Source organism: Pseudopodoces humilis, chromosome 7 (assembly GCF_049639895.1).
Source record: "Pseudopodoces humilis isolate 2021_Gansu_Grassland_sample_001 chromosome 7, ASM4963989v1, whole genome shotgun sequence".
In the NCBI taxonomy this organism is placed as follows: domain Eukaryota; kingdom Metazoa; phylum Chordata; class Aves; order Passeriformes; family Paridae; genus Pseudopodoces; species Pseudopodoces humilis.
In genome coordinates this window covers 30,198,900-30,225,914 of record NC_142206.1, presented here as the reverse complement: position 1 = coordinate 30,225,914, position 27,015 = coordinate 30,198,900, and the positions used below count along the sequence as shown (strand labels likewise).

At 40.8% G+C, this 27,015-nt stretch overlaps 1 protein-coding gene across 5 annotated transcripts in view; it reads right to left on the bottom strand.

The window, feature by feature from the left end:
• The window catches only part of PLEKHH1 (pleckstrin homology, MyTH4 and FERM domain containing H1), a 55,159-nt gene that overhangs the window by 19,619 nt on the left and 8,525 nt on the right, over positions 1–27,015 (bottom strand). For 4 of the 5 annotated variants that reach the window (XR_015772996.1, XM_088058226.1, XM_088058227.1 and 1 more), the window contains exons 2-14: positions 26,393–26,568; positions 20,459–20,521; positions 17,268–17,417; positions 14,432–14,515; positions 12,831–12,912; positions 9,087–10,093; positions 5,165–5,243; positions 4,497–4,585; positions 3,819–3,969; positions 2,626–2,765; positions 2,265–2,375; positions 1,607–1,693; positions 468–629 (exon numbers count right to left, since the gene is read on the bottom strand). Coding sequence is in view for 4 of the 5 variants with exons in the window: in XM_088058226.1 (XP_087914352.1) it covers positions 468–629; positions 1,607–1,693; positions 2,265–2,375; positions 2,626–2,765; positions 3,819–3,969; positions 4,497–4,585; positions 5,165–5,243; positions 9,087–10,093; positions 12,831–12,912; positions 14,432–14,515; positions 17,268–17,417; positions 20,459–20,521; positions 26,393–26,568 (2,381 nt within the window). In the remaining variant the exon portion in view is untranslated. The remainder of the gene's footprint in view (positions 1–467; positions 630–1,606; positions 1,694–2,264; positions 2,376–2,625; positions 2,766–3,818; positions 3,970–4,496; positions 4,586–5,164; positions 5,244–9,086; positions 10,094–12,830; positions 12,913–14,431; positions 14,516–17,267; positions 17,418–20,458; positions 20,522–26,392; positions 26,569–27,015) is intronic. The other variant, XM_088058228.1, reaches the window with a different exon arrangement.

Below are 27,015 nucleotides of genomic sequence, written 5' to 3'. Positions count from 1 at the left end.
ATTTTAGAACCTGACAAGAATTATATTAAAATATCCACAGTAGGTTGCAATGTCAAACTAATCTATGGAAATTATATAAAGACTAAGAATTTTCAGCCATTCTACTTTGTACCAATGAACCTACAATCTGTTATGACAGAACTAAATGCTAGCCTGAAACCATACAAGCCATTTTTTTGAAACTCTCCTATATCACCAAGTTAAAGATCAATTAGATGTGACATTCAGAATGCCATGGTTTTTTACCATTTTTTTTAAAAAAATATTTTTTTTGTTTGTCCCATCCCTTATCACTTATATTAATGTTTCACTCTGAAATACAGAAATCTACAGCCACTTTTCCTTCTTTCCCTACTCTTACGGAGAGTATCAAAATACTAATTTGTTGCTCACATTTGCTGTGCAAACCAAGAAGTTGGTACACTGTCAATTCTGAGCTAAACATGAAGTATTAAATATTATTTTACCTTGGTGAGCCAGCCTTTCACAGTAGGTTTAGCATCACTGTGAGGAACACCAGCAGGTCCGCTCACTTGTACTCTCAGGATACTCTGTAGGACATGAATCCATTCCTCCAGGATGTTGGGAGAGTCTGCTGTCAGGAAGTAGGTTCTCTTTTCTGTCACAAGCTGAAAGGAAAAGGAGTGAGAAAGTATGAAGCTGCACACCTAAAAATCTTTTCTTCAGTTGCTGAGTTTCTTTATCCCATACATATCCATTCAGGAGAGATTTTTTTGAGGGTAAGAAAAAAGGTGCTAATCCTCAAAGCCCAAGTGAAAAAAACAAAACTCAGATGAATCAATTTCCACAAGCTTTCTTGCTGTTTCTGTTGGATACTGTGGCTTTGTGTCTTCTCTCATCCTTTCTTGTTTCTCAGTGCTGCTGCTAGTTTTTCATTTTAAAGGTGATTACATAAATATGAGGTTTTGCTGCCTTCACTTTGTTTTGCATTTTGCCTTCACTACCCTGTGACTGAGAGGAAAGATGCTATAAATCTAATTGTATTAGGCCTTAGCAACTTCAGTTCCATAAGGGCAAAAGGTAGCTCAGAAGCTAGGCCATGTAACTTTCAAAGTACAAAAGAAACTTTAATGCTGCCTTTCTTATTAAGTTAATAATGATTTAAAAGTGAATCCAGTGATGGGCTGACTTCTAATATGTTAGAAGTCAAATTCTAAAAGGAATCAAACTATTCAGATGTTTCTTTAGATCCTCCTCCTCCTGCATGTAAAGTCAGGCTTGAGATCTTGTGAGAGAAGCCTCTCAGAAAGATCCTAGGTACTAGCTGGTTTTAATTGCTCTAAGAATCATTTTCCCCCACAGATTTCAAGCTCTAACTCCTGCAAAAAAAGGAAAGTATTATGGTGTAAAACAGGACAAAAATACAAATTTCTTTCTATTTCAAAAGGGTGTACTTGGGTTACAATTTAGTTCTTTCCTCATTATTAATCAGACTAACTGCCTGTTTTGTGCCAGGAAATAGAGACCAGATAAAATTAGCTCATATCAATTGAGACACACAGTACCATTAAGCCTGAATTAAGTGCTCCCTCACCCAGCTACTGACTGTATGGTTATGTATAGGATAAAAAAAAGCAACACCTACCTGGAATGTTTGGGACCCTTCACCCCTGAAAATTTGGCATGAAGAATTCAGCTCCAGCTGCCCTTGTGGTTTGTGGATAACATCACTCTGAGGAAAGAAAAGCAAATAATTTTTTCAATAGGAAACCTCAGATGGCTCTTAGATTATTTAAATACAGTATAATATGCACGTGCAGGTTGGAGTCTGCATTCGTGAGCTGGAATGGACAGCCCCAGGCTGCCAGGTGAAATATGAGACCGTGTGATCCCATTGCAAAAATCTCCTCAATAGTGGCAGACAATATAACAAGGGCAGTGATAATAAATGCTGGTGTTCAGATTGGACATTATGATTAATAAAACAAAAGCAAGCCCAAACAAACACCAACAAACCAAAACCTTTCTAAGTGGGAAGGCAGTACAACATACAATAGGTACCAAGATGGTGGCTGAATTTCTACCTTTGGAAGTTTTCAAGATTCAAGTTTTCAAAGATTCAACTGGACACTTGTTAAGTGACAAGTCTACAAATACCTTTGTTCTTCATTTGATGCATACAGTGAATCTTTCTAATGTTTGTAATGCTTTTCAGAATAGTGACATGTCTAACCAATAATGTTTTTTCAGTATATTAAATTTCTGAGTGTCTAGAGGGGAGGAAATGTAGTCCAGTGACTTACCGGGGACTTGTAGTACATGATTTGTCTGTTTCTGAGAACAAACCATCGTCTTTTCCATGTCTTTACCTGGCTGCCCATTTTCAGCAAGTAGCCTGATTTCTCCATGGGTTCCTGGAGGACAAAGCAGAGGGGAAAGGAGGTCATCTTGCGCCTCTCAAAATACACATGAAAGTGTGTTTAAATTGAGCCCAGACATTTGCTTCATCTCCCATAATTTTCTATTTTGTTAGTAGCAGCCAACAAAGATCATTTCACTGGGGGATTACTCTATATACTGTAGTTACACTTTTCTCTCTTAAGGCCAAGGCTCTGTTTGCACCCCTTTGCAAGTGCAGCATAGCAGTTACAGTGCAAGACTTACAGTGCAGATTCCACCATCAGTGGAATAGGAAGATGTTCGCTGTAGCTTATGTTCTGGCTCTGAATAGTCACCATCCAAGGAGTAGGCATCAGGAGGGATGGCATAGTCACTCTCAGAGCTCAGTGAGGACACAGATACACCTGTTCAAAATAAAGTAAGGAATTAGAGTCGTGGCTAGACAAAGCATGCACTGAATATTGTACACTCCAAAAAAGTTTCTGCATTCACCATTAAGGCTTTTTTTTTATGTTCAAGAAGGACAAATCAGATCAGACTTTGGAAACTCACACCCCAATAACGTGACTTCTGAGGCCTCTTTTTATTTCCCTAGGAAGACAAGTAGTAAAAAGTGAGTTTTGGATACTGACAGTGAAATAAATCTATTGCTGAATAAAACCAGATTAAAATATATATTTTAAAAAAAATTAACAGACTTCTCATCTGAAGGAGAGACAGCTTGTTTTCATCTGGGGACATCCATTATAAAGTCTTAACCCCTTCTGATTTCAACTAAGGAAAAGGCTTCTTCACTAGCAATGGGGCTTTGCTTTCTGTGAATCTTTTACAGGTAAGAACACATTATCACATGGCAGTGCACAGGCAAATCTGCCAATGCATCACAACAGAAGTTAAGACTACATGAAATAAGACTCTATTTTAGAGATAACCAACAAAATTTGGTAACAAATCTCTCTTTGGTAACAAAAATTCTATTCAACAACCAGTTTAGCCCTCCCAGCAGGCAAGAAAAACAGTCCCAGTCAGGTCTCATAGTACCTGATGTTTCTCAAAGACATGTGAGATGTACTTACTGGTCAAAAAATTACCAATGACAAAGACAAAAAGAAATTATTAATGACAAAGACAAAAAAGCATTTTCTGCATTGTGTCAGTACTAGCTTCCTTCCATGGAGAAGTCACAGCAAAGGTCAGGATGATTGGATACATGATGAATTTGGGAGGGCAATCCTTCCCACAGTCTTAGTTTAGCCACTGCCTGAGTGGAAATCTATCAGCAGTAAATACCATCTACAAGAACAGGTTTCTACTGTTGATGTCTGCACACATTCTGGGAGAACTCTTTGTTAGCATCACTCTGGCTGAGCATTTGCCTGTCACTCATGATGGTGTTCAAGCCATCTTTGCTCTGATGACAAAGTTCATCCTGCTCAGCAGCAATACTCCCACTTTACCTCTCTTCACAGCACGAGGGCTGCCTGGCATGCTAGCTTTCCTGTTCTCGGATCCAGCAGTTGAAGTCCTGAAGCTGGCATGGGACCCACAGTCATCATCAGAGCCTGAAGACTCATCTAAGAAAGGCACATTGCTGATCTGTGTGGCTTTCTGGAAAACAGACCTGTATGGTTAGTGTGTGAGAGAAGAGTTTCACCAGGATAATAATTTCCCCAGGATAATCCCCCCCCTCAATCAGGAGACAGAGCAACCCATACCCCTTCATTTCCACACTGCCTTGGCCACTTCTGCCCCAGGGTTCCTCAGTTCCTCCCTCTCTAATCTGAGAACTTCCAAGCTGGACTCTCTAATCTGACCTGTTTGGGTCTCCTCTGGTTACACCCTCCTACTCTTCCATGACCCTTATGTTTCATTTCATTCCTTAGGCTACACCCACTGTCACCTCTAGGTTCCATAATGCACACTGCAACTTCCTGGACCAAAACTTGTGGCAATGTTCTGTGTTCTTAAATAATTTTAACATTTGCTACTCTTTCTGCATTCTTTTGATGTCCAATACTTCCTGACATTCTCTAATTTTGTTTCCTTCACTTCACAGTTCCATCCTGTTTTGTCTCAAATTACTAGCAGCCCTGGACCATGCTTTCCACAACAGGAAAAGTGAGGTAACTCCTTACCCCCTTCAGCGTAGTGTAGACTGGCACTGTGACATTTCTGTAGATGAGATAGGTAAATGGCCCAGAAGCTGAACACGAGAAATTGGAAACTGGGGAAATTCAGAGAAAGCAAGAGAGCAAATAATACAAACTGGTGAAAAGGAGGAGGTTTTAATGGAGAAGCACATGGAGAACTGCCATCCTGGACAGTCTGGCTTCAGAAAGGTCAGGAGATGTGTTATTAATTCCATACAATTCCCAGAGACAGTTGCAATGTTCCCTTCATTCAGCCTGTATGACGCATTACCCACCCTCCGCTCCCCATCGTACAATGGCAATCTGGTGTACCAGGTACAAACAGAAAAAAGCCCTAACAGGCAAAGGTGATGGTGAATCAGAAGACTGAAAACAGGCCAAAGACATGCAGAGGCAGAAGACTGGCCGCAAAACTGATGGAGGAGATAATGGAATCCCTGAAGATGTCCCTGAATGTAGAGGCACAAACAGCCCAGCACCAACCATCCCCAGAATTAGATACATCCTCCTCCCTTCCTTTAGAGAGGCTACCTATGAGGTCAAATTTACTTTGAAAATGGGCAAGGAAATGAAGAAATGTGAACAGCCAGGAGCTCAGGTCCCACACTGTCACCATGAACCCCCTCTAAGGATGGATCTAGTCTACAACTTACAGCAGCTGGAAGTCTCATTCACCATGGCCATTTCAGACACCCTCATGCCAGACTCGGCCACAGCATAGATTCGGCTCTCCTGGAACAAAAACACCACAAACAACAATGATCAGGCAAAAATGAAATTCTTACAGACAGAAATGCCCATGTCACAGAATCACACCACAGTCACACCTTGGGGCAGGAAGGAGGGGCTCTCTAAGAAAGATAACTGAATTCTATCTACTCCGTATGTTGTTTGAATGACCACTAATGGAAGTGTGTTACTGTGTGCAAATTCCCAACTACAGAGGTGACATCCACACACTGGAACACCTACACACAATTATCTATAAATTACTATATCACAGCGTGGAAAGAGATGGGTTTTTTTCTAAATTATAAACAATGCATTAAAATTAATTAAGAACAGCCCTATACCAGAACAATTCATTGAGTCACGAGCTGCACAGGATGCCCATTCTGTAATAAGAGAATGAAAGAAATGCCTGGAATGATCTCAATAAGTCTGTGTCTCAGTTACAACAACATACAGAGCTTTCAGTTCAAATGATCTCCAAGCACTTCATGAATTGCTAAAAATTCCAGAGCAGGAACCCAACTCTGTATCTAGATGCAGAGTTATGACTAAAACATCAACCAGTGTGAAATGGATAAACCTCAAATCTAGGAAATCTCTTGGTGCTCCTTAAAGCACACAACCAAAATTCACTATGAAATAATACACATAATACATATACATGAAAATACTTAAGATTGTAAAGTCAAGTACACAAAAAAATTTTGTAAGGCATAAGAATTAACAATGAGTACTTGACTTCGTAGTTTCAATAAATCATTTGTTTGCCCATGCCTTTAAAAAAGCAAATTAGAGTCATCTTTTTTGATACTACATTGAATTTCACTATGTTTGTCAGGTTGGCCTGTTTGAACCTAGTTGGTGGAGTCCCTTAGGAGTCAGTACTGATGGACAAGGAATTCAGCAAGACTGAACATTCTTCAAGAAGGATATCTTTAAGGTGCAGGAGCAGGTCATCTGAATATGTCGAAAGATGAGACAATGAGGAAGACCAGCCTGTCTGATCAGAGAGCTTTGGCTGAACTCATACTTTGTGACCTTTGGATGAAGGGGCAGGTGACTCAGGAGGGCTACAAACTCACCATAAAATTATGCAGTGAAAAAATTAGGAGGACTAAAGCCCAAGTAGACCTTCATATGGCTACTGCAGTAAAAGACAATAAAAGTCTTCTATAAACACATAAGAAAAAAGAAACAAATAGAATATTAAGAAGAAACAAATAGAGAATACATGAAACAAAAAGAGAATCTCCATCCTTTATTGTATATGAGTGGGAAACAGTGACAAAGAATGAGGAAGAAACAGAGGTAGTCAATGCCCTCTTTGCCTCAGTCTTTGATGGTAAAACCAGTTGTTCTCCAAGTAGCCAGCCCTCTGAGCTGGAGGACATGGATGTGGAGCAGAATGAAGCTCCCATAACACAAGGGGAATGCCCAGTGACCTGTTTTGCCACCTAGACACACACAGAGGTCTGTGGGGCCAGGTGGGATCCCCCTGGGGGTACTGAGGAGCTGTCAGAAGAGCTCACTGAGGCACTGCCCACCAGTTACCTGCAGCCCTGGTCACCCAGAGAGGTCCCAGCTGACAGGAACCTGGCAAACGTGGCACCATCTACAAGGGCCAGAGGAGGATCTGGGAACTACAGGCCTGAGATCCAGACCTTGGTGCTGGGGATGCTCATGGAGCAGACCATTCCGAGTGCCATCACACAACACATGCAGGACAACCAGGGGACCATGCCCACACAGCATGGGTTTGTGAAAGGCAAGTCCTGCTTGACCAACCTGATCTCTTTCTACGACAGGTGACCTGTTCAGTGAATGAGGAGAAGGCTCCTTTTTCCATCCTGAACAATTCTAGGACTAAAAAACAATATATCTATCTGACCTCACAAGTAACTGTAAGAAAAAACAACATGGCATGTATATTCACTTTACCAAAGATTGTCACAAAATTTTCCTAACAGCAGGAGCATACCATGAGATAGGAATGCTGAAATCTAATCCATGTATCTATTCTAGTATCCACAGCTTTTTCTCACTCTGGAGCTATCTGATCTGGTCCACTGCATTTATGATTAATTTTTCTATCTTAAACACAGACACCAGAACTAAGGATTAACTTTTGATGACCCATATAATGATATACCACAATGCAGTACATTTTCATTTTTATTCCTATGACTGTTTTTTTAATGGACTTTTTTTCCCCTTATAAAGAATTGTCATGAGGTGACTTTATCTTTAAGGTGGTTTTGGGAGCTAAGGAAGTTGAAGTTGCTGGGGACTGATGGGAGTCTTTTCTCCTGACCAATTATCAGTCATTACTGGGAATTGACAGCAGTTTTGACCATTGAAAAGTGGGATCAACTTATGAACCCTACCTTAAAATGTAAAGTCACGGCACTTCTGTGCTCTTTGTTTCCTGGCTGTGAAAGGTAACAGAGCTCCAGCTGGCCTCTCGTTCCCTGTCCAGGCCATGTGGCCCAGGCAGGGGCTGGGCTGGGCCTGCCGTGGCTCCCGGCCGGGAGATGGGGCCTGCGGGGCTTCACCCCAGGCTCTGGCCAGGCCAGGCCGGTCCCTGGCTTGGCTGCAGTTTTTGCCGTGATGGAATTCACCAGAGACTGCCGAGTAAAGAAAGGAAAAAAAAGCTCTTGACCTGCGGCGTGCTGAGACAGTGACCACACTCTCCAGAGCAGCCATGAAGAATCTTCCATCGCAGACAGCTCCAGCTCCTTCTCTGGCAGAGATCACAAAACCATCTACAAAGCTTGGGCAAGATTTTAAACTTTTCATTACCCAGATGAGACTTGCAGATTAACCCTTTTATCCAGAGAGAGAAAAAGAGAGTGATCAACATGTAAAGAGACTTTATAAACTATTAGAGACAGTAAAGAAAAAGAAGCTTCAGAAAAGGTAGAGAATAAGAAAATGCTTTTATGAGCTGAAATACCTTTCTGTTGAAGCTATGGAAATGGACAATAAGGTCTTGAAAAAAAGTCCTTTAATTCATAACAGTATATAGGGATGAATAGAGTGTTCAAAGTAAATTTTGAGTAAAAAGTAGAGTAATTGCGATACAGTGAAGTGCTGGAACAGTGAAGCGAAGATTTGAAGCCTTGGGGGGCAATGAGAAAACTGTTTTCTAGTGAAGCTCACAGAGACAGATAAAGAAGACTTTTGCCTTTGAATAACTCATCCTTAAAATGACATCCCTAGACTTATGGCCCATAACACACCTCAGAGTGATGTGAAATGGGAGAAAATCTGATGACAGCACTTCTGGGCAGCTGACATCAGGGCAATAGAAAACTATAGCGGAAATAGTTTTCTTGTGAGACACTCCATAGATTAACAGAAAGAGACTTCTGTTTCTCTACAAAGACTGATGAAAAGACTGTAGCAGGAATTGGGACTGTTTTAACCACCAAAGTTCCAAAAGTTTTATCTCTGTTGTCATGTGAACAAGGGAATGGTGGGTAGTAGGGGATAAAAAGGGTTTTCTGGAAGTTTATTCTGGTGTTCTTATTATTATAGTTTGTTAATAAACTTTCTTTATTCCTTTTAAGTTTTAAGCCTGTTTTGCTCTTGTTCTAATCCATATCTCACAGCAAGAAATAAGTAATTTTTTTAGTTACTGGTTTAAAACCACAACAAGAATTAAAACAAAAAACTGTCAACAAAACCAGCATGCCCCATGATCTCAAACTGACTTGGTGGCTCAGGAATGTAACCTGTGATGCCCACAGGTAACAATTCCTTGAGGCCAAGAGCTGTTGCAGCCTAACTATGGGGCACAAAGATTAGCAGCACTTCTCATAGCGTTTCCCTTGCATTTCTTACCCATGATGGGAATCGGTGCAGTGGTGGTGTGGGAGGTTTACATCCCAGGTCAAGTGTGCCAGCCTCAGAACTCACAGCTTCTCTTTGCTCTGCAGGTAAGTGGTACATTCCCTCACACGTTCCAGCTTCTCCCCTCAGCAGGCCACATACTGTCTCCATCTTCTCCATTACTCCATCATCATCAATGTCTGTCTCCTCCACATGCCCACAGCTGACTGGAGGGTCTGTTATGGGCTGAAAAGTGCTAGTCTCTAAGTGCATTACATGATGGAAAGAATTAGCCCCTGACTGTGGTTGGCTGTGATGTCTCTTGGCTAGTTGGATACTGTCTCTTGGTGTATTGGGTGCTCGTATTTTTGGAAAGGTCATACTAGTCCCAAGGCTGCACTCCCTCCCTGGATAGAAGGAATGTGCTGTAATAGCTGACGTTGATACAACCAGAGGTGGCTCAGCAGTTTGGAGATGGCCCTCAAGCATGCTCATTATTTCTCCTGAGGAAGAGGAGTCCAGCCGGTGAGAATGGAATCTGGCACTCAAATCATCAGAGAAATGGGTGCCATCCAAACCCACTTGTTGCAAGGTGCTCACAGCACTACTTCCTTCCAAAGATGATTGGAAAGTCAAAGCCTCAAGAATTCTTGTGGTCTCAGCTGGGGGGTCCAGTGATATGGGACCAGAGCACCCTAAACCATGTTCAGGACTTATGGCTGGAAATACATTTTTCTCTGTGGAGAGATTCCAGCTTGATGGGTCAGACATGAGCTTCAGCATGCTCTGGGAAAGCAGAGGTTTATCCTTGCTGTTCTCAGTAAAGGTGTCATTGGCGAGGACTATGTTTGCTGAAGAGAGGACATGTTTGGAAGGTCCTGTCTGACACACCTCTCTGAAACCAGGTGCAAGGAACACAGATTTCTGGTCTATCTCCTCAGCAAAAGAGGCCTGCGATGCTCGGGGCTGCAGGGAATCACAGCTCCAAAGAGATTCAAAGGGAGGAATGCTGGTCATATCTACAAGGAAGGAGAATATATGGTTAAGTCATTCAAACACTTCAATGTCTTCAGTGTTGCTTCCTAGAGCAATTCAGGTGTATTTCAGTAACACCCTGGCCCATTTAGGACTATACAGAATGGAAAGGAGATAGCTGGGCAGTTATAACTAAAGTACTATACATTTATATTTGGGAATACCACAGAAGATATGAATAGGAAATGATTAATCACTGTTTCTGACAAAAGTGAAATTAAGGGGCTCCTGATGAAATTCAGCAGCACATTTGAAATTTACAGAAGGAAGATTTTTTTTCACAGACAAAAAAGAAAACAGAATGCTGCAGACAGGCCAGAAAAAGTAATGTATCAGTAGTATAGGAGCTCTGGCTTAGGAACTTCCTAAACTACTGAGAGCAGAAGATGGAAGTGCATATGGAAAGAAGGATGGCTTTACTTGCACTATTTTGTATGGTCCTTCCTAGAATGTGAACAGCCAGCCAGGAACTGGCCTAGGCAAGCTTACAGTCTAAGGCAATACTGGAGTTTTTATTCTTACCTATATAATTATGCCTCCTCTCTTAAAACACGAGAAGGAAGTGCACCTATCCACATGACACTTTGGCAAATACATCAAAGTGGCCAGATCACTGCTTAGCATGGCTTTTGGCTTTAGTGGACCTACAGTGATTTAACTCATCAGATAATCTGGTATGACTCCATCCATTCCCAGGAGCTTACAGCAAAGGTATGGAGACCTTCTTAAACATCACAGCAATTGGGGAATTTACTTACTTTTCAAGAATTTCCCTGGAGCTTTTTGTTATCCCTTTGTGCTATTTGACCCACACAGTTCTTTATGTCATAAAGGTTTATAATAGTTACTTACATGGTTTTGCTGTAAAATCTTTGATTTTTTTTTTTTAGTTCTTCAGTATTAGTTCTTTAGTATTTTGGGTTTTTTAGTTCTTTCCCTGCCCTTCCAGTTGCTATGTTAGAGGATGACATAAAAGATAGATCCTAGATTGCCTCCATTGACATTTGTCTACTTAGTACCTTAACTTCATAATTATTATACTTTCTTCCTTTCCATAATTATTAAAGATTATCTATCTCAGTTCTATAATTTCCACCAAATAGCAGCTTCAGAATATGAGAAAGTAGGGGTAAACTTAGAATGGCAGAGGATGTTTGATTTGCCTTGGCATTTATATTTATTTCAGCCTGACTGAAAAAGAACCAAATCATTAGATGCTTTGGAAATTGCAAAATATGAGCAAGCGTGACTCTGCAAAGCCATTGCTGAAAATGCTGCCTGAATATCAAACTCTATGGGTATTGCTTAACCACCCCTGGGATTTACAAGGAAATAGAAACAAACTGAAGACACAAAGTTACAGAGGGAAGAGCAAACAGCAGAATAAATTATTGTTGACAGTGGAGAGGGTGAAACCTGCTCTTGGAAACAGCTGAGAAAAAGACAATGATGAGAGCATGACCTTGGCACTTGATTCACAAGGAACTGAATGTTAGCAAAGCTAACACATAATAATGGCACACATAAATCCTGGCACATATTTTCCCCTGACCCTAAGGTAAATCATTAGTGTAGACTGAAAAGAAGCCATTCATTTTAAATATTACTGGTATTTTTGCAGCTTCCTAGATGTGACAGGAGATTAAGAAGAAGAAGCTGTTACTATTAGCATAGCAAGCAAGAAGAGATTTGTCTCTCTGCAGAGGCCTCTGACTTCAGCCTGGCATAGTGAGACTAGTGAGAGATAAGAGGAAAGGGCAGTGCTGTTTACTGCCCAGAGAGCTGGGATCCAGGGAACACTTAATACCAGATTATTAACGCAGCTTACCAGGCATTCTCTTTTTGTGAACAGTCAGAGCCAGAGGGGATGAGAAAAACCCAGTCATAAAGCATTTCACTAGAAATGTGGTGGGATTTAGATGGAATTTTGCCCTATTCCCTTGTTGTGGAGTAACAGGAATGCCAGAAAGACTTCTGCAGGAAAGAAATGTCCGCTGCCCGCATGCCCAGTGAAGTTCTGGAAACTAGCTCATCTTACTGTGACCAAATCAAGCTCATTAAAAATAAAAATTAATAAAATAAAATAAAATATAAAAAAAAAAAAATTGAGATAAAATTTCTTTTTCAAAGTATGTTACAACAAAAGGTGCTGCATTCAAGCCTGGACACCAGAGTTTTCCACCCAGCCACCAAAAAACTGCAAAAACCCAAAACACCATAAGGAGCTTTCTCCAACCCAACCTGATAGCACAGAGGAGCCCAGCTCCTAAAGGCAGACCAAAGAGCTGCTGCCTTGGCTCAGTTACTCAGCTCACATGCCAGCAGAGGTTCTGTGGGGATGAGAAGTAGTCACATGTGGAGGTACACTGAAATACATCAGGGACTTCTCTCCTGCAGCACTGAAGTGAATGCAGAGTTCTACTATGTATTTCAATGAATGCTTCTAACTCAGGAGCTCAGTGGCTTATTTTAATGGCAAATGCAGATTCTAAAAATAAAAAGAGGAGTCTGTACTCATCTGTTGGTGGGAAAACAATTAAGAGTGAAGGCAGGTAAGCATGTTATTCCCATCTTAAAATGGACCTGGCTAAGATGCAGAGCAACTCTATTGCCTGCTGTCACAAGTTTTAATTTCTGACAAAATTAACAATACAACCCAGGAATGCTCACTTGCACTCGTGTGGTGGTTATTAGACTACAGCACCAGCTGAACGCATTTACCTTGCAATGTATCCTGAAGAGTTTCAATTTGCTCCATCAGTCTCTGGTTACAGTTTTTCAGGTGGTAATTTTCTAGCTCAAGCTATGAAACAAGAATAATAAAAACTGAAAAATAATGCAAACTTGTGAGCTTGTGTGATCCACTACACAGAGCATGCATTCATCTTTATTACTTTCAAGTTTCTTAACAAGGAAAAGAAAGATGTGTTGAGTCTACCAGTCACCTTGAAATCCTTCTAATCACCAACATCACTAGACAACCCACTTAAAATATTTTGCTGTGCTTTCTTAAACACCCTCTGTATGAACTACTGGCACTTCTCAAACATATATTTAAATTTACTTCCCTGCTATGCCTTATCATTTACTCCTGTTGCAGAAATAATGCTCATGAAAGAGAGAACCAAAAGAAACATTACCCAGAAGCAGTGTTTTTTCCATCTCACCCTGTAGGTAGTAAAAGGATCCAGAGGACCAAAACAAAAGCAAACTAACATTAGGGTGCATTTACATTTCCAATTAGGGCATGAGAGATTCTTTGCAAAAATTTGCCTTATGCTTTTACTTGAAGAGTCTCGGCATCCATTTTTTAACACAGCAGTGGTACACCCAGACAGACTTCCCTCTTGAAGGAATCACCTGTGGTGCTGTCTCATGTCACCCAACACAGATGCCAAGTTCTCTAACTGGCGATGATTCTCTAGTGCATGCAATGCACCTGGAATCAGCACCTGGCACAAACCTCATTGACAGTAAAGACACAGTGTGAGTGTATGGTCCTGGACTCACAGCAGGTCACACCAAATCAAACCCTCTGCTTCCTCCCTTGTGCTGCACTAATCAGTAACCTAAATGCACCTTCAGTTATCTTACACAGGGAAGAGAAGCAGCACAGCAGCTTGGTGGATTATCTAGGCAACCTAATGACATTAAAAAATCACATCATAACATAATTGGTGCCCACAAAGACAGCTTCTCCCAACTCCAACAAACTCCCTTTGTTGTAAACTTGGAAATACATGTTTTTTAACTTGGAATAAAAGACCAGACAGCCCACTCCCAGATGAAAACTACTACTCCATCTTTAATACTGCATGCTGACCCACTGCTGTCTTTGTTTTTCTAGAGGGTAGGCCCAGATAGAGGCATAAATCCACAGGATGGATAGAACAGAGAGGTCAGAGATGAAAAATACTGGACAGTAGGAAAACAGCGCTAGTCAGAGATTGCAAGTTATAGAAGAGCAAAGGACACGTTTGTGTAACAGGTGATCTGTCAGAAAAGAACAGAAATTGCATCCAGAGCAAAGAAGGAGAGGTAAAAGAAAGCTAGGTGAAAGCCACTTGTGACTAGTCAATCTTCAGAAACTGCTTTGGGGCACTGGTGACTTCACAGTCATTTATAGTTTGCCCAATAACGTAAATGGCCCTTGGTAAGAGTGATAACCTCAGCCCTAAAACTGAGTATGCGCATGGCCACACAAGCAGAGTGACCCTGTGGCAGATGGCTGTCCTCAGATTCTTGTCCTACATAGGGACCCCCTGGCAGTGCAGACACTGTACCTACATGCCTTGAAACCTGGCAGAAAGCCAGAGACTTACCTCCCTGAGCTTAAATGTTACCCACTCTTTGATCTTGGCAGCTTTCTCTTGAACAATTTTGGCTTCCTCAGTCCTCAGCTGTTTCTGTGCCAAAAAAACAAAACCAACATTAGACGCATTAGGAGAGTACAACTAACTGTTCTCAGTGAGTTACTGCATCAGGAGTGACTGAAACACAGAAGCTCCCATTGCAGACATAAAATTAAGACTGCTACTTGGATACAATTGTTCAGCTGGCCTCTGGAAAAAATCAAGCTCTAAGTTGTCTTACACGGTCCCTAGAGTTAAATTCAGAGGATTGTTTCAAAAGTTTGTTGTGGAATAGCAAAATCCAGGTCAGGTAACAACTGGCCACCTACCACAGTTTGAGTAGAGTCTGCAAGTTTTTGTTTCAGATGGTTTTGCAACGTTGCTGTTTGCTGTTGAGCATCTGTACTGTTCTCCCAGCCTACACACATTATTGGCCAAAGGTTATAAGAATTTAGCAGTGCCTATAACTGATTCATAAAACATCAATCATTTCAACCAAAAGGGATTCAGTTGCTGTAAGCATGAGTCTAGAGCAGAATCTTTCAAGGTGCACAAGATACAAAAACCAACAACATATTTAATACAAACATGTAATATACTTATTGAGAAAGTAAATTTAAAAAAAAAAAAACAAAACTCCACAACCTGACCTTGAAAAGCACTAAGATCTGCTAGGAGGATTTCAGATGCTATAAGTGGTTGTATTTTTACATATTCATTGGAACAGGTTCTAGTCCACGCAAAGGTGTTATGGCAATACTGCTGATTTGCACAATGACCATTGTTCCCTCAAGTATCTGCTTGGGTAATATTACTACATAATTTTTGCAGCTGTGTTTTCTCAGCTGTGCTTTTAACTTTTCTGGAAATTTCCTTTGAAAGATGCTGAATTAACACTATGATCACCTGAAGCTTTCTGTTCTGTGTGGGTTCATCATAAGCAACATCAGAGAAAACTCTCCTATCTACATAGTGATTTAAACAACTGCAAGAAGAAATCAGTTCTGGGAACAACGGAGGGAAGGAGAGAGGAGGAAAATATGCTTCCTGGCACATCAGCCCTGGTTTCTCCAATTAAGAAGCAAAGATAATGCTTGCTGGTAGCAGCTGATGGTTTCCCCATTATATTGCTTTTTCTGAAGCAAACAAATATCAGTAATTATAATTATATAAAATGTCAGTCCTTCCCCTCACTTTAAATTTTTCACAATGATAAATAGATCACACAAAATTCCTCACATTTTCACATCACTTTTAATCACCACATGCTATTTATCACTACAACTGCACATTTAAAGGCTCTTATTCAAGTATGCTTGCTGACTTTAAAATAGGCACTAGCAACATTATAGGCAGCTGTAACATTTGTAGTTGAGCATAAAAAAATAAAAGCAATCAAATCAGATGCTTCAAGAAGAAGATTTATTTAGTTTTTTTTTTTTTCCTTTTATGTGACTGTGTGTGTTCCTGATCATCACGTCTCAGACTTTGCAGGAGTTAGAATACTAGATATGCCTACAGGACTGAAATGATCTGGCACATATAGTAAATCTACCATCTCTGAATATCCATCGCATGGGAACTGGCTTTGAATCCCTAATGACCTGGACTTGTCTTGGAACAAGGTCCAAGAGGTAAAAGATTCAGATTATTACACTATATGGTGAAGTGCAATGCCAAGATTTTATTGAGGGTTCTGAAGTAGAATAGTGACATGATGACAGCATTGTCACCATGCTTAGTAAGCCATGCCTCTAAGCAGAACCAATTCACTCAGGCACAGCAGCCATAGATGCAGTTATTGTGCTGTAAGATCCAAAAGCAATTAGAGATTCTTTGTGTCCCACACTATTGCGTGGTCCAGACATGACCTCGGTGTTCTCTTAATGATGCTCTGAATTCCATGGCTCTTCCCATCCCAGTGAAAACAAATAGGGTACTTTACAGGGACCCTTGGTAACCTTCTATCCCTGCCACCATCTCATCCTATTCTGAAACTAGAGCAGTGACTCTGTATTTCTTGTCTGGAATGGCCAAGCTTTGGCTTTCATTTCTAGGAACTCATTTTGCCTCTTGTTGCTGGAACAAGATTTCTACTAACAGTTCTCCAAATAGGTGGCAATTAGTTCAATGTAACTCAAATGGCTGAGTAAATTTTTTTTTTTTTTTGTAAAATTCTACTTCTATTTAAGCTATTTACCAAGCAACACATACCTCATTCCTCATGTTATAAAAACCACAGGGCAAGGCCTTCACTAGAACTGAAATACAAGCCCTGCTGTAGATGTAGCACCTTACTTCCACCAACTGAAAAAGGAAGAGACTAAGCACTATCCATACTAAGAAACAGCTGCTCTTTTATAATGACATCTGACAAGAGATGAACTATGCTAAAGGACTACTGAAGACTGGGAAAAGACCCTTCCCAAGCAGCAGCATGAACAGGGTCAGAGATGGGTTACACAACAGTTTTGCAAAGCAATCAATATACCAAAAAGCAAGAGAAACACTGTGACCAGACTGTAGCATTACAATGCAGGGTCTCAGCACTAGCATAAGGAAGCCCTTTAGGCACATTGACTGATCTCCAATAATGAAGAGACGTAGGCTGTTGAAGCTGAGTGGATGTTTTGTCTGAAAAGGAAAAAGAGGATCTTGTACTGGGCTGGGCATCATCTTACAGCTGATCTGGAGGCAACTGAGAGACCAACTTGTAATGAGACATAATCCATACCTTTGAAATATACATTACAGAATCCCTCTGACTCATGAAACCTACAGGTCTCCCTGCTGAAAATATCCCTACCTGTTTTGCTAGCTGTGTCTCTAATTTGTTGATCAGATCCTCTTTTCCTTGCACGGTGCACATCAGCTCCTGGTACTTCTTGTGCAGGGTGCTGTCACATTCACCAGTCTTCATGCTGGCTAGTTTTATCTTCTCTTCCATGACTCTGACCTGTAATGGTAATCAGAAGGAAACTGAATAAACCCAAAAAACAGCAAAACAAGCCTATGCAAATCAAGGAGCTTTTTGCATATTGGTAAGAGAATGAAAATAATATTTTTGAATATTTTTGGGTTTCTTATTTTTCAAGTCAGGAAAGGAAAAATAAAACATCAAAAACCACAACACCCTTCAGGTCACTCTTAGTTTATATCCACATTTGTGAAAGGAACATTGTCCATTCATTTGTAATGCTCAAGCAGCAACAGATGCAAACTGAACCATGGACAGATAAACGCATCATGAATTGTGAGATATTACAATCAAAGAGGCTATACAGGCACCATAGTCTCCATACACATATGGACATAGTACATTCCGCCTTTCTCCTCTGTAATATCATGGCCAGTTTTTTACCTCATTCCCTACCACAAACTCCTGGTCATTTGCTTCAGATTAAGATTTCTATAAGAAAATGTACTATGGAGGTCCTTCATCCTCCCATCCCTAGCTTAAGACAGTGTTTTGGCAACTCCTGTCTTTCTGCCAAGTCTTTTCTCCAGACCTGCTAAGGAGATACAATGCTAGATATTTCAAAAGATTTGCCTGTTTTTGAGCTCCTGCCAGTGCCAAGGCTTCTTCATCTCAGCAAGAGAAAGATCACTGAAGTGCTCCTTCACTACAGACAAAGTTTCAATCCACTAAAATCCAGTGGCTACTGAAGCATTTCAGGTTTTTAGCAATTTTTTAAAATCTCTCTGCTTTCTTCAAAACTTTTGTCTCTCAATAACGCCACTCCATTTTACCATTACTTCATTCTATTACAATGGATTATAAGACTTCATTTCTAAAGATGAATGAAATCCCTTCAATTTAACGCAAGTGTAGTAATTGCAGTATTTGATGATGGGAAGAATCTCTGGTTCAGACACATCTCAAAGAAGCCAAATCTGCAACGAAACCAACTCCAAATACCAAAAATTTAGCATGAATTTAGAACCAGAAAGATAGAGCACTTCAGAGAGTCTGTGCAAGAGGGTTAGTCACGCTCTGTTGAGCAGCCTACACTTCATACTTGCAGGAGCTGTGTTTTGTCCTCCTGTCTGCCTGTATTAGGCAGAGAAGCACACTGCCTCTTCCTCATACTGAATCAGAAAGGTAAGCACCCAACATCCGAGCCAGAAAACTAAGCCTGCTGAGTCGGATGTGCTTTCATTAGAGTTTAGGGTGATTATAGTAAAAAGAAATGGCCCCTCCTTCCTGTCTGATTCCCAAATGCTGACTCTGTACTAGAGGCTCAGCGAGGGGACTGCAAACATGTGATTTCCTTAATTGAGGTTGGCAGCTACAGGGAGTCCATTGAATTAACAAATCCAACCCCACAGACTCCTGGAGAGAAAGATAACAAGGGATTTTGCACTTTATGTGGAACCCTCTCATTTGTTGGCTGCCTCTCATTCATGATGAATGTACTCATTAGTGGAAGGGAATGGTCCTACTCTCATGCTGTCACTTCTTCAGGCTGCCAGGCAGCAATGTACCATTTCTCTAGGAACACTTACCTCTGGATGTGGATAAGGCTGCTGGAAAGGCAAACATTGAGGGTTGCTAGTCTTTAGGACCTGCCAACACATGGCTACAGAACTGCTGGTGGCAGGTGAGTGAAGGCAATCCTCATTTCTGCTACACCTTCCCAGCCAAGTTCCCCCCTTCTTGCCCATTCTTGGACCTGGATTTGACTTGTTCTCAATCTTGTCCCTTGCTGTCATTGCATCTTATCATATTCTGGGCACTCTGCTCCTATGTCTGCTAGTATGAAATCTTCACTGGCCAGTGGCAATAACTGTATTCCCTGCTGGTGCTGTCACAGCTGTCACTTTTGCCTGTATTGTGTTATCTTTGCCTGTCTTGGTTGGGGGTGTGGTCTTACTGACACCACTCTCGAGAGCAACTCTTGTTCTTCACTGGTAGTTGCTGGTCTAGCATAGAAGCCAACAGCATGGTGTCAAGACATAGCACCTTTCCGAGAACTAAGATGGTCAGTAAAAAATCTTGATGTCAATATCAAACTGGTGTGGAAAAGTATGTTCTGCAGACAAGATACCTTTCCAGGTACTCCAAGTTCTTGATTCCCAGGTGATATGTCTCCCAGTGCTTATAACACTGCCCATTCAGTCCCTCACTTCTGAAATCATCTTTGACAGTCGTTCTTGGCTGTGTGGCTCTTATTTCTGCCCTTCAAGCCCTGACTTAGTGCTCAGTCCTACAGCTTTTGTCCAGTTGGAGGGAGCTGATTCACTTCAAGCCTTCCCTTCAGCAGTGATCTGCAGTGATCCAAGAGCTCAGACCACCTGGCCTGTCTTGGCTCTTTTGTTTCTATAATACTCCTTAGAGTGCAGAATGTCTGCTTCCCAAAGGTCTATTCTCTACAGGCTGTTCACATCTCTACAGCCTGTTGACAAGCTGAAGTCTGCCTCTCTCCCCTTCTCCACTATTCATGAAGCATAGAAGAACTAGTTTAGACAATATGTCTAATTTTTAGATGATTACACTAATAGATAATGAATCTAGCTCTTACTGTTTTTCTCCATGGGCTCCTGAGCCAGAGTAGTAATTACTAAAAAGTCCAAAACAAATTATAAGGGTGTGTCTGCAAAACCTTCTTTCACAGAACCTTCTCTACTTGTATACAAGTCCTCACCAGTACTCTTGAGTATTTGTTTCCTGAGGACCTGCCAAGTAGTCTTATCTTTGCAATTTAATCCTTCCTTTTCCACAACCAAGCATGCCTATCATGGATGAAGGGGTAAAGGCTGTGAAGCTGACAGGAAGGTGTAAGGTAGTTGTTTTCACTTAAGCATATTCAGGCACCTGTTCACAGCTAAGGCTCACAGACTGGGAAGTAGACCAGAAAATCCATTCACCACAGTAAATCAGCGTTTCCCTAGCAGGGCATAGCACTGCAGATTGCTTTCTATATGCTAGACTGGAGGGAATTTAGAGTGAGTTAACTACTGGACTTGTACCAGAGCCAGCATCAAAGAATCTCTTACCTGTTTCTCTGCATCCTCAGCTCTTTGCTCTGCTTCTATCACTCTCTGCTCCAATTCCTGCATCTTCAGAGACAAAAAAGAAAGAAGAGAGAGAAAGAAAGAAAATAAATTAGCATCACCTGGAAATCCATGTTTTACTCAGGACTTGTGCAAGCTTACAGATTTTTGGCATATTTTGAGTTAACTGGACAGCTTTGACCAGGAAAAAAAGGAGCCTTTGACCTTTTCTAGTCTTCTGCCTTACTTTGAATACACCAGAACCATTTTCTCATTAGTGAGCTTCATCATTCATTACATGGGTCAAAGGAATAGTGCCAAAGCCTTGACCTCATCTCTACAATTTACACACCATGGGCTGTCCCTGCAAGGAGCCTGTCTACAGCGCACCATTCTTCCCTGACCTTATTTCAGCTAGGATTCATTTGCAATGGTAAATAAAAATGAATGTATCTTGGAAAGCTCACAGCAGATTTTCTGGGATGCCACATTTCTACATGATTTCTACGATGCCACTGAATACTCTGCTTTGGCTTCAAAAGCATCATAGACTCATAACTGACATGACCGTCATAACAATGATCTTAATTTTCTTATGCTTCTTTTCATTTTAAAGAGCTTTGCAAACTGACAATTATTGACTCAACATATGAACATTGCTGCTGTCAAAATCAAAGGACACTGAATTGAATTTTATCCTAAGTGTTTATAAGTCACTTAATTATCATAAAATTCAGATGTACCTGGGGTTCTTCTAATAATTTATGACTAGGACCCTTTTTTTCGTGGGTGGTGGTTGGTTTGGGGGATTTTTTGGTGGTGTTTTTTAATTGTTTGTTTTTGTTGTAAATTTTCTTTAAATAGCAACCTAGTATCTCGTTTGATGTTTGCCAAGGTCATCTTCATGGCCTGCTTTGATGGGTCTCAGATTTAAGCCCAGTAATAAATGTCAGTGACATCAAGTTTTATCCACCAAGTTGCAAAATTTGAGTTATGCTTCATGGAGTTTTCAGCACTTAGTTACATTACGATGGAAAGAATGACACAGAAGAATCTTCAGAAGATTAAAAGAATCAGGCTTAAAGAAGAAAAACTATAAAGGGAACTGAGCTCCTTTTCTCCAATGCATTTTTGATAAAGCACTGGAGCCAAGTATTTAGTTGGTCACTAACAGGACCAAACCAATATATCTGAAAATGGGATTTATTCCTCTTAGGTTGATCACCCAGAATGGATGTGGCAGCATTCCCCTGTTCCCATTTGCCTTCCTTCATATGGCAACAAGACACTGATACAAGAGCAGACTGACCTCCACCAGCAAACCTATCGAAAGGCACATACATGTAGACACCTCAGTATCGTGTAACTAAAAAAGCAATGGCATAAATTAAAACCATGAAGATCGAAACCAGCTACGTTTAGCACGACACCTCTCACATTTGTGTTTTCAGTGGAACAATTAAATACAACAGTCTCTGTAACTTAATATCCAAGTCAAGGATGCTTCTTTGCCAGAGGAACAGAGAGATGCCACAGGGGACAGCAGCCATACAAAGCTGCTCTGAGCCAAGAGTCTTCTCAAAGACTGAGCTCAAGGCAACCTAATAGCAGTGGTCTGTTTTACATGAGTACGTGTCCCTTCAGAACAGTGATGTACTCATGCATTTATCTATTAAGTCTCTAGACAGTCACCACCACAAGCAGGTAGCAGCAAAACATATTGGCAAAAGAGAGATGTGAAACAACTATTGGGGAGACATAATATGCTTTGTGAAACAGTGTTTATGACAGCAGCTTCAGAATCAATGGTGTCTCCTAGTTTTCTGATAAACTGACAGGAAGTTTTTTTCCTCTTTATGAGAATGAAGAGATTCAGACTTACTGGAGAGTCCTGCATTTCAAGAAAGGTTTCCTGGAGCAGTTATGGGGGATGGTCTTGGAAAAATGTGAAGTCTGCACAGTTTGAAGCTCTGTGCCAACCTGTGATAAACATTGTCTTGAGATCCTCCCAATATGGTTTGCAGTAACAGGAAAATTATTTTTTTTCTTTAAATTCACATTCACAGCACAAATGAAATTCTGGGCCTTTTTACCAAGCTATCCTCTTAAACTAATAATTCAATCCTCCACAAGATGAGCAATCTCCATGAAAGACTTATTTTAAGAAGACAGCACTATTCTGACTGAACAGTGTCAGTTTCTCCTTGTTGTCCCAGTAGCTGATTTGCATTGCTATTGGTTATGGATCTTGATCAAGACAGAGAATCTACATTAGGACCATTCCTGATCACAAAAAAGTTATGAAACTTGTACAAGCAGGGTGACCTGGCTAAGTTCCAGTCAAATCAATTACTTTTGTCACCCTAATTCCCTCTGTAGCCTTAAATGAACTTGTACTTTTCTTAATTTCCTGTGCTACATTGTTGGGTTGTCCTACTATGAACTGTTAAATAACTGCTGTGTTCCTCTTGTACATGACATCACTATTTCACTCATCCCCAGTGTCAGCACTCTCCCTGGGATACATTCAGATTTAATACATACATGCTTGTAAGGCTCCTTCAAATCCCTCAATGATTTAACAATAATGCTTGGTATTTACATGGATCCTTTTATTCAAAATGCTTTATAATTTGACAAATGCTTCTAAGCAATGTAACCCAGGTCACACAAAAAACTTAGTAACCAAGCCAAATGCATGGAACTCTTCTTTCAAACACTAGTCCAGACAGCTTGTATGGAAGAAAGAGGAGTAGTTGAACAGCCATACTTCCAAGAGACAAAAGAGCCTTTTTCCAGATATTCACTGTTTATTGAAATAAGACAGAAGCAGGTTAAGTTACCCAGATGGCCCTTCTAAAAACTGGAAAAGATCCTCCCATCATCCATTCACACAGGCGTTCCTTCTCCTGATGACGCAGGATACATAAAATTGAGTGAAAAAAAAAGTTCCTACACCTCTCAGCTTCATTTTTCTCCTGCCATTCTGTTCCAGAGCTCACTCCTAACCAGGTCAACTTGCTGCCAAGGCAATGGTCTGCTATGCCATTCACCAACAGAGGAGTATCCCTTTTATTTGTGTGTGTACAAGAAAATCAGGGTGAAAATAATTGCCTGTTTCCAAAGCAATCCCTGCTAATATCCATAAGGTAGGATTCAGGTCTCTTGAGCCCTGTGGGGTCCAGCAGGATGGCAGGGCTTTGTCTGGGAGACCAGAGACTAAGGCTCTTCTGCCACACCAACCCCCAGCCAGGCTCTGTGCAGCTTGGGCAGCTCTGTTCAATAGCTGAGACCAGAATATCAGTGTGGAAGTTCACACCATGTGAACTAGGGCATTGGCAGTTAAACCACGGGGTTTTAAATTCCTCATGTTCTGAACAGCGATCTAGATTATTCAATCTAAGCGGATTTTAAAAATCTCAAGTATTTAAACTGTTAGAGCACATTGTACTACCAATGCCAGGCATGAATGATTGGGTTTTTTGCAAGTTAAAATAGTAAAATCTGTCTTGAAATCATAAAATTAGTTATAAAGAATAATTTAAGATGTGGGGGATCAGGTTTTCAAGCCCTTTAATCAGTCACCTCCATACCTAAGACAAGCTAGCTAGTGAGCAAGTATCACATCCCTATTAACATTGTTCTTCACTTTCAACATCTAAAAGCACTTACAAAAGGAATAATTTTCCTGTTACTGCAAACCATATTGGGAGGATCTCAAGACAATGTTTATCACAGGTTGGCACAGAGCTTCAAACTGTGCAGACTTCACATTTTTCCAAGATCATACCCATAACTGCCCCAAGAAACCTTCCTTGAAATGCAGGACTCTCCAGTAAGTCTGAATCTCTTTACTCTCATAATGAGGAAAAAAATTTAAAAATCACTGTTGCTATAAAATCTATGACAAAAAAATCCCTGAAGAAATCACTAGACATAAACCAAGCACCTCCTTCAGTTCTGCATCACTACCCACCTGAAGGTGAGAAGGATGCAGTGCGGACTGAAGCCCCTCTTGCTGTGACTGCTGGGGTGTCCTGCAGTACCCAAGGAGAAGGGAAGGGGCAAGTCTGTGAGGAAGTCATTACAGACCAGCTGGGAACCTGAGGCTCAGGACACTTCCCAAGAGGAGTGTTCAGCATAAGCACTGTGCGTCTGAGTCCACCTGCAGCAGGAGAGCCTGCCGGAGCTGCCCCACAGTCCCTGCTGAGGCTCTCCCCTTCCCACATGACATTTGGAGCTGGGAATTGCAAGCTTGTTAGCTCTTTGACCCTTCAAGTAAAGCTACAACAGCACTGTGCAAGTAGTTACAGAATAACCTGGTCACTGAACCAAGCTACTCCTTAATCTTAACAAAGGGAACATCAATTTGGCTAAAAAGCTGGACAAATGGTAACCAGGTCCCTGAAGCAGATGAAAATTTAATTCTCTGCCATGACCCACAAACTTCCCTAAAGAGATAGTCAAAATATATCTGGCAAGCTTATTCTCAAATAAGGAAGTCTGGTAGGTGGGCTTGTCTCGTGTGCGGGTAGTCAGGAAGTTTCGCAAAGTAGAAATTAATAAAGACAAGGACACAGATCTCATAAAGCAGCAAACTTATGAGTATTGCATATGAGTACTGACTGTCTTTACCAGACCTGTTCTACATCTATACATGATTTTTTTAATGTGCTTTTATCTAAATGGACTTTACAACCACTTTCAATATTTTTCAGGTAAGTAATCACTAAGATCCATCTCAGAAGCTAATTTAAAAATCTAATTTGAAGAGATGAAGTTGCTTAGAATTGCACAATTCCTTAACATACGAAGGGTGGAAAAAAATGTCTCATGCAGTATATATGGCAATAGTGAAAATATAATCACAGTGAGAGAAGGGATGAAAGTTACTCCACTCTCAAATAGCTGTCATCTGGATGTTTTTACATCCAAAAACCAACAAACAAGAATTAACAACACACAGAAGTTACAAAATAGAAAATGGAGCAAAAGTGAGTTTAGAACATATCTGTCATCAGGTATAGTAAACTGTCATCAGCTGTACAGATTTCAACTTCATTAGTAAAGCTGTTTTCACTTTCCTATAGTAGTTGTGTATCTGAGCAATCTTGGACTGAACTGTGATGATAATAATAATGTAAGCCACATTTTGAAAAAAAAGGAGCCCCACAGCAACCTACAAATTTGGACTATACAAATTTAGTGAAAAAACTTTAATTCTAATTGAAAAACAACACCATTTAAGGTTAAGTAAAACCACAAAACATTCACACCATGACAAAAACAAGCAAAAGAACCAAAACTGCAATAAAATCCTCCGACCTTTACCAGCTTTCTTCTCTAGCTTGCAAAAAAACTCAACCGAGGCCACTTGAAAGGGATTAGTAGGTGTCTGTAAAACCACAGATGACACGTAAATTTCTAACATCCAGATCTCAAAATATCTGGCCTTGCTCCTCAGTATCACCAGAATGTTTTGACTGGATATGAAGTGTTATGCTAACACTATGGCAATACACGTATCCCTGTCTGGCTCTTAATATTATAGCATAATTTGCACTCCTCCAAGCTTTTCTGTTGCCAGCCAAGTCCTGATCCTGCTGTTCTTATCCAGAACATCCACCTTTGCTCTGCAGCTGTCTCAGTCACTTTAGATATCCAGAATCTTGCTGGTACAGGGTTTTCCACCAGAGTCCAAATACTTGGTGATTTTGCAGTAAACAAGGCTAATTCTTATTATGCCACTTTACGCCACCATGACAGGCACATCTCTGCATCTCAACTGACCAGCAGAGAGCAAAGATGTACTGTAATCAAGGAAGAAATCTTTACTGCAAATAACAGATATATTGGAGAGCTCAGCAGAGAGAGCTTTACAGATTTTTTGCTTTTGTGTCATAACTCATTGCAAAGTAGAAGTCACCTCTACCTCACCTTCTCAGCTAACAGCTCTCGGATCTTGCTTGCCTGCAAGCGGAATTTGAAGAGCTGTGACTCCAACACAAGGCATCGCTTTTGCCAGTCCATACAGCTGCCATTCTCCACTGTGAGTTCTGCCATTGTGAAGTTAATCATCCATTTAGGATATCGTCTGAGGTGCTCTAAAAATCCTACAGAATGAAAGTGGGGAAAAAAAGTATGTATTTTAGAAGGACAAACTTATCACCTCTGTGCCTACTTTTCCTTGGTCCCTCTTACCGAACTGGTAATGAAGGCTATTTCTTCTCCAAGCAGAAGATGAAGTGGTGGTACCACTGAGTCACTGATATTGCCCTCTGCCAGAGGTCACTCTTAATGGATAAACATTTACCTTCAGAATGAGTAAATAATTCACTAATGCATTATACTGTATATTCCAGAAACAACCTTACTGCCACCCTTACAGTCTTGCTCAGCCTCTACCCAGAGATTAGGAGTATTCTTTACTCCTGCCTCCTTTGCACCAGTATGGCTGTAAACTCTCTAAGACACTAAACCTCCTGCCTCAGGTATCACACACACATTTTCAGCTTGGGTTACCAGTGCCTTATCTCATACAAACTGTGTTAAGATGACGT